The following is a 15,495-nucleotide window of genomic DNA, read 5'->3' as shown; positions in this document are numbered from 1 at the left end:
CATGTGAAGATATACTAATGATACGATCAGATATACGTTTGCAAGCAGAAAGACAACACAATATGACAAAATGTGCATTTGTAAAGAATATGTTTATATCAAAAAAGAGAGAAAAATGCATATGCGAACAAGCATAAATGTTACATTATCACGATAAACTGTTGTGCAAGCAGGGACTCGAAACAGGTTTACAGACATTATTACAATGAAATGAGGTTAAAAAGGAACATTTACGATATCTACTTATTGTAACATTTGTGTTGGTATTAGCATACAGCAAACAAATTCTTACATAAATATGCAATCAATAAAATATCACTTACGATAAAAAGAATCATAAGATTCATCATCGAAATCTTGCTAACTTATGTTTACATGCTAATTGAAATTGAAATGTATTTTTAAGACAGTTAAGCATTTCTAGACAAAGTGAATTGCTATTCTCAAGAAATGTTTGTGTACCTTCTTATCTATGAAAGCTAAATGTTTTTTTTTTCCAATCAAATATTGCAACTTTGCCTCCTCATTACCAAACGAAATCAACGAACATATGTCGTGAGGAAAGTTTTCTGGAAGCGTATTTTTAAAATTATTTCTAATATCAGACGATAAATTGCATGAAAATAGAACATGCTTTACGGCATTATTTATAATAACGCCACACGCGTGACATAACATAACTGACTTATTTTCGTATATGCTAGGTTCAATCCAAAGTTTACTAACTTCAAGAGCATGTCGCCTTCTGTGTGTTTCAAATTTCTATTTTATAAATATTTATCGAACACAAACATCTACTTGTGTATTTTTTCGGCAGGTTTTTGATAAGGTGTAAAGATTTGGTATATTCAATTAACACCGCGATTATTACACAGTGTTAGCGTTAGGTGGTGATATTGTCAGGCAGGTGGCCTGTCAGAGCTATGGATGGTTGCCTGTAGGTAGGGATTGACCCAATTCAAGAAGCAACCATGTCTTTGAACATTACTTTTTCTAAAAATGTCAGCAAAGTCTACTACCAGGCAGTTGCCTAATTCCGAAAAAAACTCTTTTAAATGTTTCTTTTAAAATTACTGAACAATTAAGTTGATAATTTACAAGCATTAATCATTCACCAAATAAGTTGTTGTTCTTGAATTATAACTGTATACAGTAAAAACAAATAAGAAAGGTGAATTCATACTACACGTAGCCACTAAAGTTGCTAAGCAACAGCAGCTATTTTGACGCAGCAGGGAGCCTGTAAATATTCGGATTTTTAATCAGTTATTTTTTCCTAATAAAATGTACCAAACACCCAAAAAAGACATACATGCATTTAAACAAACATGGAAAATATCTTTCCTGCACTTTTTTGTCATTGCAATTTTTTGTATATATATACAAATTTAGAAAATCGAACCACACTACGAAGGCTATGGACTCTGTTTTGTCCGAAAATGGGGCCTCGGCGGTTTTTCACAAATAACTCGAGCAATTCTGTAAATTTACATGTATATATATAATGCTACTTGCAATTTTGCTGTTGAAAGTGTATAATATTATTATAATTATTAATTTATATTCCGTACAGCCGGGAAAACTTGTTGATGTTATCATTGTATACAGTGATCTAATCCATCTTATTTCCTGTAATTGTCTGCAAATATACATGATTTTTGTAAATACTTTTCCCCATGTGTAACCTTTTTTAAACTTATATTTCCAGGTCACAAATTCGTTGTTATGTATTGTTATGTACCAATGTATGTTTGTTATTATTGTCGGAAAAAAGCTCATTGAGATAAGTTGTTTTGTTATCATATACCCGACTTAAAAAAGATTCTTGTTTCTTGTAGTGAAATGAACGACACGATATGATTGAAATGATTTTGTATGTAAGATCACGGACCTATAAACCATCCGTGGTAAGATGAAACACAATATATACTGATAAATGGATAAAAAATATATGCACACTGTATGCTGTTAATGGTCCATCCAATAACTTACAGAAATGAGGCAACAATGCGATTTCTAGCTTAAGGGAAGTAACCGCAGTATATAGTAAGTGAATAAATGTTGACTGTGTCGTTCATCTCCATAGTAACTATGTACATTATCAAGCGGAAGTTGAATGTGCACCTGCTCAATCCAGGTGGATTGTGGGATAGAATTCCGTACACATGAAATTTAGCCTTTTGACAGTTGAATGTTTTTATTTTGATTCAAGTATTTAATTACTGTGAGATAATTTAGATTGATTGATGTTAAACATTTATTATTAACTTAGAGCTAAAGGTAAAAGATGGACCCCAAAATAGCGAAGAAAACCCAAGATTCTCTTGGAAAAGTTATTAAAAAACCTCCTTTGACAGAAAAGCTACTTTCAAAACCGCCATTCAGATTTCTGCACGATGTAATGACATCGGTAAGTATTGGAAACATTAAAGCTGTCGTTAATGCCTTTCAAAGTTGAATGGGAGGCAAAGAATGCAAATTTATAGTCAAAGCCATTAGAATTGGCAATACAACAGGAACACATGCAGGGAACTCAAACTACATTTAGTATCTTGATATTAGAAACATGGTAATTCTAAATTATGCCGATATATACTACTTCTATTTACGTAGAAGGACGATCCATACACTTTCAGTGGCTTCCCCAGAAGGTTATTTAGCTGCAACCAAGACTTAGGATGTATTCAGGCGGCTGTGTAAGATAAGATTTATTTAAAGTCGGCAAGACAGATATACAGACATACTGTGTAGTGTATCTGGGTTAGAACCAGCCGCTCAGTTGGGAAGAGCACCGTAGTAGTGTTCAGGCGGTTGTGGGTTCTAGACCCACACCGGGTGCACTTTCCTGCAAGGTTTACTTTACTGATGGCAGCGATGGGTTCCGAACCAACACCGCTGAAGAGACTGGTGAAGATGCCCAATCTGATGTAGATTTCTGGATGACCTCTGTCTGCAGCATCTTCTGTAAATGTACTTCTTCCTCCCCTGCAAAACGTTCGCACATGATGTTTAACTGGTCTTACATCCCCTGTATCCATAGAATGTTCAATAGAAGAAAATGTGCCCAAATTTAATTATTTTTTAGCAAAAACATCTTCATATGAAATTAGCAGATGCACTACTTGCTCAGGCTCAAGATTTTCAACAAAGGTACATGACTCACCTTAGGTTGTTTGCCTCCCTGATTGTTCTGATCCTGACATTGGTCAGTGTCAGCCAACTGCTCTTCCACGACATTCATTGTACATGCCTGCTGAGCTTCCTTATCACTATCTATATTTACAAATGACTCAACTGGATATACTCTTCCTATTTCTTTACCCTTTTTGAAAAGCTGAAATATATCAGAGGTGTTCACTACACACATAAAAGGTTGCTGACCTTCACTACAAACCACTCTTGGTCCAAACACTTTTGAATTTTCACATGGTTCGATAAAGTAATCAGGCATTTTTGCATCCATAGAACAATTAACTTTACTATTGCGTTTGGCAGCACCACTCTCCTCTGTGCTACTGTCACACATGCAATAATTGGCTGTCCAGTCCGATTTGTACTCACCATAGTGATCTGATGGCCGTCGTATATCAACGTACCCTTCCCCATGTTCAGGATAGCGTTACCCTGTTGTAATAGATCTGCACCAAAAAGCATGTCTTGATCAATGGGGGCCACATAAATAGGGCCTACATAACATGTTTCTCCTATTTTCAATTTTATGCTTTTTGCTACAAACCCATTTATTGACATCTGCATACCAGCAGTGTCCAGTCTTACGTCATGCAATTTTGCAGGTTTTTTCAATTTCTCATACACCTTATCTGAAATGATCGTCACTTCCGCCGCAGAATCTACCACTGCCCTAACTGATACATCACCTACCTGTACAGGTATGCTGAAAGTGGGCAATGATTTCAGTAAACATACCTTAACATTGTCTACAGTCTCACATCCACGACCTAAACTATGAAAACCGGGTATGTGTTTCGAAGACAACTGTTGAGCTGCTTGTCTCTTGAACTGAGTGTTTGCTACTAGACTGGGCCCTTTATCTTTTAAAACTTGCTGTACCTCTGCTTTATGAGGACATTTAGCAGCCATGTGCGTTGCCTCATCGCAAATGAAACACTTCCGAGGGCTTGGAGTCTATGCCCGCCAGCATTGAACATATTTTTCATTTGTTCTTGCAAATCCTCAATATGCTTAAGTATAATTCTTAGCTCTGACACATTTAAGATTTTTTTAACACAATAAATGTAAATGTTCCCAGACCAAACGTCATTGATTTAAAGTTGAAAGAATGATTTAACAATTGTCTATTATCAGACAGACACCTTTAAAAAGAAATTTTCATAAAAAGATAACATGGCTCAAATGGCATTAGACAAAAGAACGCACTACCAACTATCACCAAGGATGCTGCATCTGCTGACAAGTTTAAAACTATTATAGACTTTTGAAGGCCTTCAATGTTCAATTTTAAAATAAAACAACTACATTTTAATATTTAAGTAAGTACTTCAATCAGCCATTACATGTATCTGACATTGTTATAATTATTTTTCAGGTCATAAAAACAACTGGTGTCATGAAGGGTCTGTTTTCCGACAGCGAATTAAACTCTGAGAATGTGAAGGTAACACTTTGTTCACATGAATCTTTTTAGGGTTATTCTGGTTCCTGTATGCCTCAGTGAGGATACAACTAGTCCTCTTTCTGGTTCCTGTATATTCAATAACATTCTCTACTGTAAAACAAGACACATGTAATTATCAATTATTGGGCCGATTGTTCAGAACTTCGCCTTCGTTTTATTACCAGAGTTTGATAATGTGATTAGTTTTATCAAACATTTCGACAAAATAATGGTTTGACAGTGCTCTGTCAGACAGCTGTATTGTGAAAAGTTTTGTCAAGCGTTTTAGAAACCAAACTCTTGTGAAAGACCTAAAGTGGGGCTCCGTAAGCGGTGTAGGCTGCGCCATGTTTCATTTAAAATGGTGAAGAAATAGGAAAGTTATCTTTGTTTAAAGTCTTCATTCATAGCAAAATATTGCCTTCCAACGTAGCATTTATGACACAATTTATCACACAGTTTTTTGTTTTGGCTAGTTGCAACATTAAATGATTTGATTCGTTATTAGTTATTATTGGATAAGTATTGACCAATCAAAAAAACATTTGAATAACTTTGACTTAACCCAAAACACGAAACAGCAACTGGCAGGTACTCATTTTAAATAGAACTTTGTAAATCCAATCATAAATCATTTAAATTTCAATATAACTTTGCTTAAGTTTCAGCCAAATATATTATTTTCTGGCGTATTTTAGGTAGCCATTAAGAATAGAGCAGCCGCTCTAATTTGAAATTTGATGATGATTATCGTTGAAACAAGCATCCTCTTCATGTTTCACACAATAATTGTTTTGCGATTTCTGACCCCATATAACATTTACAAGACTATTTTTTTGTGCCTCTAACAAATTGAATAGTCAACAATATCAAATGACATTTTGCTTTATTTCAGGATAAGGACAGTAAAATAGCATTTCTCCAGAAAGCAATAGACTTTGTCTGTAAGTACAATTTAAGGCCATGGAAAATTATTCTTAAGATTCTCTTTCTGGTTAAAAAAAAAATTGGGGCGGCCAAATTAAATATATATAACATTTAAATATTTAGTGCCATTTCTTCAATTCTGAGCCACTTATCACAGAATTAATATTTGTAACATAAAGAGTGTTGCCGCTTGGAATTCCTAATAGAGGTGATGGGGGTGTTGGCACTCTGCAGAAATTTTATAATTGATAACGAGTTGTTAAAAATCATTAAAATGAATTTCGAAATAAAACTGTATGTACTAAGTTTTTGATAAAGTTACCCTGGGGATACAAATATCAAGTCTGTGTATGTCAGTAAATCAGATTTTGTTATAAGAATTCATAAATTTCCTTTGGTAAATTCTGTGTTTATGTTTAGCCCATGCGTCAGGGAAAAGCTTACCGGTGAAACCAGCAAAGGTTGTGGCCGGTCATGAACCAGAAAGAACGAACGAGTTTCTGCAAGCCCTGGCAGCAGCTATTTCAAATAAGGTACCGTAGTTGTGGTAGTTAAGATGTTGCCAATGGTTATTTTCATGTTGGGCAGCCTGATTAATCTTTGAATAAGTAACTGGTTTGAACTGACAAAAAATCCCACTAAATTTCTATAGGAGTTCAAACCTCAAAGTATATGGTGAATGAAATTGTCTCATGGTCAAGCTTATAGAACAAAAGGTTCCCAGTTTCCATGATTTAATAAAAAAGCAATATATTTCTTGAAAATCAATCTTACAAGACCAGCCATAACACAGTAAAGTGTGCGCATAAGTGTGTCAGATTCCCAGACAAGTGGGTATCCTGAGGATAACACAAGACCATTCTCTCACATAACGTTGTACCAACAGGTTTCATTAATATAATGCTATAATAACATTTTCACTATCCCTGTAAAATAAATAATTTTCACTAACTGTGCTTTCAGGTTGACAATGACAGCATTGTAGATGCAGTAAAAAAGGGAGGTAAACCATCGTCTAAAAAAGAGGAAAAGGAAGAAAAACCTCAACGTGAAAAGAGCAGTGATCGGCGAAGACGAGACGAGGTCTGAAAATAAACGTTGTGTTGATGTCTCAAACTTTATAAGCTTGTTTGTTCACCACATAATGTTATATGTAAAGTTTGTCTGTTTTTTCGAAGAAAAAAGGTTGATGTGTTGTCATAAGCTTGTTGCCGTTTGTGTCATCGGTATACTGAAAAAATCCTTGGCCATACCTCAAACAATATTCATGATATTCGAATGAAACTTGGTACACATGTTTCCAGAGAAAGCTTGGCTTATTACTCTGGCTTTTATAATTGTGGATTTAATGCCTCTCTATCAGACTGAAAAAACCCAGATGAGCTTTGATGTTTGCTCTGTGACACTTTATGTTGACCAAATAATCTTTAAGTGTTCATGTATTCAAATGAAACTTGGTGTGCATGTTCACTGATAAAAGTGCATACGGTATGTGTAGTCCCATAATCTTGATCATCCAAGAAAAAAAGGACATGTTGTCATTTATCTGCCAATGGAGCTTTTGTAGTTATCAGTTCTGTTGTAGAAGAAAAAATTTATTCCCGTGAATGGAAGTTGTCGCACTGTCTGTCTGTCCATGTGTCCATCGGTTACTATCATGTCTCAGTTGTAACTTCATGGGAATGTGCAGAAACATTCCATTGTGCATGTGTCTCATATAGCATTGATGATCTTGCATCAGATTTGAAGGTCACACTTAGAGGTAAATGGTTACCCAGGGCTTCCATTAAGGCTTTGGAACTGGAAGTATGAACCATCAAGATGTTGTCCATCAATATTGGGAGTTTTTCACTGAAATTTGGAAGTTTAGTGTCCCATTTGGAATTACTTTTTCTAGTTAGTTAAAAAAAAAAATGAATCTTTAATTTGCCAAATTCACAGATTTAACAGATTTATATTGAAATAATTCACTTTGCTTCAAGACACATACAAATTGTGACCATAAAAGTAATATTGACACCAGATTTTAATATTTTAAACTTTCAAACTTTCAACTTTGGAAGTTTTCTTCAAAATCAAGGAAGTTTTTGTACTTCCAAGGAATCAATTTTGGAAGTTTTAGCCTGTTTCTTGGGAATAATATACCTCCAAACTTCCTTTAATGGAAGCCCTGGTTACCACTCCACTAAGTCCAATCAACAGCATTTGTGTTTTTTCTGACACCTCTGTTTTTTTCTGACACCTCTTGGTGTTCATACTCGTATTTCAATATTTTAAAGGGGCTTGTGTACAAAGTACACTAAGTCTTGTTAAAACGCACTTCAGTTAAAAGCTTTTACTCACCAAATTAATATTTTAGGCCAGGAAATGATTATTTTAAGATTTTTAATGGATGAATATAATATATATATCAGTTTGAATTCCAATATTTCAGCAACTATTGTGACTGGGTTTTGTGTTCAGTAAAAACAAATATTTGGAGGTTGGGAATTTCGGACAGAGACCAGTTTGAAGGAACAACTTGTTTAGCAGAATTTTTCTTGGTATCAATGTAATGATAAAATATTATTTACATAATCAGGACAAGAAAAGTCGAGACCGCGAGGAGAAAAGTCGTGACAGGGAGAAGGAAGATCGACACAAAGAAAAAGAAGACAAACATCATAAGTATGTACAAATGTACTGTAACTATAGTTGGCTGTTACTATGTTTGTATGAGGAGGTTCAAAAATGCCAGCAAGGTGCATTGTACAAATTTACTGTAATTATATTTGCCTTTTACTATGTTTTTATTAGGTGGTTATTAAATGGTGGCATGGTGCACTGTACAACTTTACTGAAATAACTATATTTTCCTATTACAACATTTGTATTACGCGGTTAATAAATGGGGGCGCAGTGCATTGTATAATTTTACTATAACTATTTTTGCCTTTTAGTATGTTTGTATTAGGTGTTTCAAAACTGGCAGCGTGGTGCACTGTACAATTTTAAATTACTGAAATTTATTGAAGTTTTCCTATAATGCTACTATGTTTGCCTATTACAATGTTTCTATTAAGAGATTAAAGGGGTTGTACACCGTATGATGAAATAGCAAAAAAAAAGAAAGAAAATTGTCGAAAACTGACATTTTTATAAACTTGGTATCGATGTGTACAATGCATTGAAACTGAAGTACCACATAGTTTACAATTAGTTTATTTTTCACATTTTTCCAATAAAAAAGATTACTAGGTATGTATACCTAGTAGAATTCATTCTTATGCATGATTGGCTAATCAATGTTATCATGTGATATTACCAAGTTATGTATATAGCGTTCGTAGCACAGTGGATACAACACTGTGCTGCAAATTTGGCGACACTGGTTCAAACCCAGTCTGACTCCATTTTTTTTACATTTTGGTGTGTTTTTTTTGCAAAGAGTAAAACATTTTATTAAAGAATTGTCCTGAGATTCGTTACAGAAAAAAAACTTTTTTTGGTGCCAGTCTGGTGTATAGTCCCTTTAATAATTGGAAGTATGGTGCACTGTACAAATGTACTGAAATAACTGAAATAACTATGTACCAATTCACTGAAATAACTGTTAGCCTATTACTATGTTTTGTGAGAGGCTATACCTCAGCATCCTGATAATGTTCTCGACAGCTATGTTTATATCACATAAGCTACTGTATTACCAGTGATCCATTGTAGTAGTTTGACCCTGTGTATGTTTCTGTATAAATAGTTGTTGTCCTCGCCACCATACAATGCCTTTGTTTATAGAAAAGACCACACAGGTGCAATGAACAGGAACAGGTAAAGAGATTTTTTGTGGGTTGAATACCTTAAATACGGTCATTCTTCTCAGGGAAATAGAACAAGACATTCCACAGCTGGATGAATAGGACAGGCATAAAAATAACTTTTTATGGGTCATATACCTTAAATATGCTCATTCTTTACAGGGAAAAAGAAGAGAGACCTCATAAAGATCGGGAGGACAAGCATAAAGACAGAGATGAAAAACCTCGGGAAAGAGATCGTGAGCGGGAGAGCAGGCACAAATCAGGGAGGGGCAGTCGGGTAAGTTAAATAAATCGGGAGAAAATGCAAATATTTTTAAAGAATAATTTTAGCTGTTCTTTTTTTTTTAAACAAGTGATTGTCAACGCCTTGATGTCATTGGCGTTGTCAGGGTGAAAATTCTTTCACCATGGAAATTACTCAAAAACTGTAAAGGATATTCGAATGAAATTTGGTACATAGTTGCCAAAAACATTGGGCAATGTTTAGCAAGACCCATAGCTCATAACATGGCTTAAATAATAGTCAAGTTAAGCCCCTTTTGACTAAAAAAGCAGACAGACATTGGCGTTTGGTTCGTGGCACTCTCGTTGAGTAGTACATTCATAAAGAACGTCTGTTTCACAATTTTATTCTGCCTTTTATTTGTTTGGCTTCTAAAGGAGAAAGAGTAGTTGTCAGATTTGATTTGATTTATATCAAAATATATGTATCTAGTTTGGAACACATTCTTAATCTTAACAGAACATTTGCCAGATGAAGGAAGCAACTGTTTTATATTTGCCTTGAACAATCTATGTAATAGAAATCGAGAGAATTGCATTTCATATATGTACATGCGTGGTCATTTTACTTTAACAAACTTGGTAAAGAGGTTCAGTAACCAAACATACCAACACAGTCATCTCAGGCAAGCTTCAGGATAGACGTTGTAAATAGGCTTGGAGATATATGAAAAAATCATGAAACCACCGGAGATTAACTCGGTAATTACAATGCTATGTAGACCCATTTGATAATGTAAGCAATGTACTTAAATGAATGAATTTGGTTTGTGTCTTTATTAGACTTTAGAGAAACTTGAAAATGAACTTTCAGGAGTGGTATAATTTCACTACTTCTCCACCCTAAAACATTGAATATGTCCTTTGATGGTTTGAAACACACAACATATACAGTCGCCATTTAACCATTCCATGTACCAATAAATGGAATATAAATTATAGCACATGGTTGTAACGTATAATTCCATGGTTTATTATGACCACATCTCTCAAACATCAAACAAGTGACCATGTGAAGAGAGGCTCAGGTCTCATCAAGTTAATTATTGCATTTGGAACTTCCAAAAATCGATATCACTTTTACTTGATTCTGGTTGTTTTTTTCAATATAAAAATAAGACTTATATGTTTAGATTATTGTACTAGTATATGATGTGTATTTTTATTGGACCAGGGCCCTGTTTCAGTAAAGATGGCAAGGTTTAAGAACTAAGATGAAGATTATAAATTTCCAGGCATAACCTTGTTTTTGGCATAAACAGCATTTTAATAAAAAATCGTAAGAACATTTATCACAGATTCTGTGAGTAACTTTACAGGGGTACCTGAGGAGTCTTCAGCAGCTTTAGGTTTATAACTAAGATGTCTTTTTTGAAATTGGGCCCGTTGACCTCAAAGGAAATAAATGTTTTACATTATTAGGGCTCCCTTCAGGGAAGTTTGGAAGTATATTGTTTTCTATAAATGGGTAAAAGTCTTCAAAAATCAAACATCTTAGATATATGGACCTTTTTTTTTATATAAAACCATAGGCAAAAGGTTGTACATTGTATGTTTAAAATATCAAAACCTGGTATCACTGTGACATAAGAAGTCACATTTGTCTTGGTTTATAATAAGAAAACTTAATACACCTTTCAACATTTTATCCAACTACATGTATGTTTTCAGAGACTGTACTAATATTCATGGCTGTCTTACTACGGCCACACCAATTAACTTTTTTTGTTTGACAGGTTTTGGCCGGAAAATAAAAGTACATTCATGAGTTTAAAAACAGGAGTTGGCTGTAACTGAAACCATTTTTTCCCTGCTGTTACTTAATAATATACAGAATGAAAATCTAGAATAATGAAAGTTAATTCTCCCTTCTCAGGGATAATTCTATGTCAGATTTTCAATGAGAGAATTGCTCCCATTTGTCCAAAATTGGTGAGAGAATTTTAATTTCAGTGAGATTTTTATAATACATGGATAACGCAGTTATAAAACAATGCATAACATTGTTCATAACATTGTTCATTCATGAATATCAATATATTTACAAATTTACAATATATAGAAATATAGATATAATATATACACTTGTTTGACTGGAAAGAAACACTTGTTAACAGTTCAGACGTCATAAACATTCATACTCCTCATACTTGAGCAAAAAATTAGGATTTAGCCATTTTTGCTGAAAAGGTGCATTGACTTTTTTTGGGAGATGTAGGCTTTCCAATGGTGTTTTCATTTTGGTCCAAAGACTTTTTTTAAGGAATGCAAACAACGTTTTCTGATTTGATATTTTGCCACTTCCGAAATTGTGTACGTTTTTAAAATGCAGTGGTAACCAGCGTAAACAAAATAATTCCGGTTCGCACAAATGCTTGAAAACAAGTGCGTGGACGATATCGATCAAAACATTCAATAAGACAAATGCATTCAATGTAAGGGAGGCAATTTGTCAGTAATTCAATTAATATAAACAAGAAGCCATCGGCGATTACGATGCTTTATTTTGTAAAACAACAAAAGGGAAAAGGCACAAAATACACAAACTGATTATTTCGCATTTATGTAATTTGGATGCGATTTGAGCTATTTTTATGTGAGAAATCGCGGAAATCGCTTTCTAGAATTATCCCTGCCTTCTATATATACTTTTAGTGTAATTGGAAGGAAACTAACCATGAAGAAATCATTTTATAAAATTTGTTCAGTGTTCCTAAAATTGTCAGAGACATATAATGACATTTATTGCATTGCTTGAAGCAACATTGTTTTCTATAAAAAGCATCATCCTTACGCATTTTTAGAAAAATGGTTGCGACAAAATCTGACGATCAAAATCAATCTTGTCCGGTTAGCGCAGTGGTTAGTGCACTCGCTTTTCACCAAGGCGACCCGGGTTCGATTCCCGGCCTGGGTGCATTTGAGTTTAATTTGTGGTCACCAAGCCGGACAAGTGGGTTTTCTCCGGGCACTCCGGTTTCCCCCACTACACAAGACCACATTCTCGCGCAACAACGTGCCAACGAGAGTGACTTAGTATAAGTTAACATAACTTTCTTAACAATCGTTGTAAAATATATACTGTTTAAACTAAAATCAACCTTGTGTGGCCTTAATATTATCATTTAAATAGTTCTTGCATAAAACTTTGATCTTCCAAGTGCCATTGTGGTATGGATTATTATTGAGTGAGGTTGCTTAAATGTGTTTTGTAGTCGAGTTATATTTATTACCTTGACCAAATCTTTTTGTACAAATTCTGAACAGCCTTCTGATGATGAAATGCTTGATGAACCGGCTGTCATTGCAACCAAACAAAAGACAGTAGCTCGCTCTGAATTGGATAAAGGTATTGAAGATGCTATAAATGCCACTTTCGCTGTTGAAAATCCCAAACAAGTGTTTAGTCCAGATGACAGACCAATGAGACCCATTGCTAGAAAGTATTCCACTTATAAAGAAATTCGGAATACCAAATATGATGAAGATGATATTGACAAAGATCTTGAGGGTGAAATCGATGGTGACTTTGATGATCAAGATGATGAATTTGATAATTTCTTTGATGATGAACAGAGTGCAAAGAACAGTCAAAAAATGACACAGTCAGGCAGACCATTAGGGGCAAGAAAGAGAAGTAAGAAAAGAATTGTTCCTTCAATTGCTCAGTTAGAATCTCAACTTAGTGATGAACCTAAAACTCCCTTTGTGTCCGAGGGCAGTTCACCTGAAGCTAAAAATGTTGTTAAAAGACCTACAGATCATGATAGTAAGAAAAAAAATGAACCAGGTTTGAATAAGAGTGACGCTAAAGTCTTTCATGAAGATAGAAAACTTAAGAAAGAAAAGTCAGGTAATCTAATGGGTAAGGATTCTGGAAGTAAACAAAAACAAAAAACAAAAACTGGCAAAGGTCCATTAACAAGTACTCCAAAGGGTTCCCCAGTTTCTCCGAGAAGAGCTGGGGTTAAAACAGCAGTAGATGGAGCAAAAAGGTCAGTGGACAAAGTCGAAAGAGAAACAGATGTAACACCGAAAGGCAAAATGTTAAAAAGGAGAGCAGAGAAAGACATGAGACCAAAACTTAGTGGAAGACATGGGAAGGCTCTTGATCAGAGCAGGAAAAAGATGACTGATGCCACACACAACAAGCATAAGGAGAGTAAAAATAGATTAAGAGAACAGGTTCAGAAGAATGATGATTCCTCCGGGGTTTGTTCTCCAGATGGTGATAATAGTGTTGTCGTTGCAAAGGAGAGAGAAAGACATAAGAAGAAGCTGAGGTCTCGAAATAATGTTGAAATGAATGTAGATGATGAGTCAGCCTCTGATCAGGAAAGGATGATAAAGAAACACATGGAAAAGACAAAATACAGAAATGATGATTATGAACATGATAAAATTAAGAAAACTAAAGATGTCGAGCTTGATAATAAAGAGAAACAGCAGGAGCTGGAGGTTGAAGAGGTAGATGGAATGGATAAGAAAGAAGGTAAAGATCAGTACTATGAGAAGAAAATGGCTTATGGAATAGGGGATAAAAGAAGAAGAAGCAGTTTTGAGACAATCTACGAACAACAGGTTTTAGCTGTTCTTTGTACAGTTGCTGATTTAAGTCATTCAGAGTTAAGACTGTGCTGAGTTGTATTCCATACTTTGCATGCTACTTGGGTTTCAATGTTCATGGTTTGTTGGATTTTGAAGATCATGGTCTTTCAAGGTTTACCTTAGAGTGAGATTGTTCAAGTGACAGGGTTTTTTTTTTGGTTCTTTTCGGGAGCGGAAATTCTGCTCCATTCCACTCCTGAAATAGTCTATATTTTTTCCCTAACCAGTTGGAAAATCCCTGCCCCCCCCCCCTTTTTTATGAAGTTGGACTATTGATCTATAAACATTTAAAAAAAGTAGCAATATAGTACCATTCATGTAAATGTCAATAGGTTTGAAAACAATTTGAACATTGTATGGATCATGTTAGTAGTTTCCCCCTTTTCCCCAAAACAACGCTATTTGTCCCTTATCAAAGGGCACAGCCATCATTCCTTTAAAAAACAAAACAAACACTGAGTGATATATGATATGCTCGCCTCTTATCAAAGAGCTTGTGGGTTTGACCCCCACCCTGGGTAACATCTCATGGCCTCCCAAAATGAACACCACTACTGGTTTCTGCCCAGGGAGTGGACTCGAGCGTGATTCTATAAGCTATCAGCTCTCGTCATAATCGAGCTTAAAGAAATTGGTATAAACTAAGGTTTACCTGTTAAGATATTGTTTGCTTGTATGACTGTTTGTGTTTTTCTTTTAAAGCCTAACAAAATACATTTGGTTCGGGTTACCAGACCCTACTTTAGTCAGTTGGTGAAACAAAAGTTTTTTGTTTTTTTTAAGTATATGTTTTAATATGTAGTCTAAACCTGTTAAGCTTCAAACAGAAAATAACGTTAACGCCATTTTCCAATGATGACAATTACGTTCTTATATAAAGCTTTAAAAAAAAGCCTATCTTCCTACCCTACCACTTTTTGAAAAGGATGTAACCCTAACCAAACCATTTTTTCTTGGCCTAAGTTGCTCTTTCCTCTTGGCATGTGTTTAAAATTGTTTAGGCCATATATAAAAGTTCACAGTAATAATTTGACAGAAATTATTCCTACAAATTATAGTAATCATTTGGGCTATAAAATACTTACTGATAATTTTTAATTTTAGTTTTAGTTTCTTGAAAAATGAGTGTTGCTCACTGTTCTGTTTGTAGCTGTTTAACTAAATAAAAAAAAATGATTTTAACCTGATGCTTTTTACCAGTATTTTTTTTTTTAATTATAAACATAACAAGTTGATTTTTTTTAA

The 15,495-nt window shown here is 34.6% G+C and overlaps 1 protein-coding gene across 6 annotated transcripts in view; it reads left to right on the top strand.

Moving 5' to 3' along the window:
* Positions 1–2,117: 2,117 nt before the first annotated feature.
* Positions 2,118–15,495, top strand: part of LOC128234756 (TRAF3-interacting protein 1-like) — a 32,510-nt gene continuing 19,132 nt past the window's right edge. For all 6 annotated transcript variants that reach the window (XM_052949247.1, XM_052949245.1, XM_052949244.1 and 3 more), the window contains exons 1-7: positions 2,118–2,410; positions 4,568–4,636; positions 5,532–5,580; positions 5,984–6,096; positions 6,527–6,646; positions 8,145–8,230; positions 9,520–9,637. In XM_052949247.1, coding sequence (XP_052805207.1) covers positions 2,288–2,410; positions 4,568–4,636; positions 5,532–5,580; positions 5,984–6,096; positions 6,527–6,646; positions 8,145–8,230; positions 9,520–9,637 — 678 coding nt within the window. In that variant the 5' untranslated portion in view covers positions 2,118–2,287. The remainder of the gene's footprint in view (positions 2,411–4,567; positions 4,637–5,531; positions 5,581–5,983; positions 6,097–6,526; positions 6,647–8,144; positions 8,231–9,519; positions 9,638–15,495) is intronic.

Source organism: Mya arenaria, chromosome 5, assembly GCF_026914265.1.
Source record: "Mya arenaria isolate MELC-2E11 chromosome 5, ASM2691426v1".
NCBI classification, from domain to species: Eukaryota; Metazoa; Mollusca; class Bivalvia; order Myida; family Myidae; genus Mya; species Mya arenaria.
The sequence above is the reverse complement of the archived record's forward strand: the minus strand, read 5'-3'. Positions and strand labels throughout refer to the sequence as shown.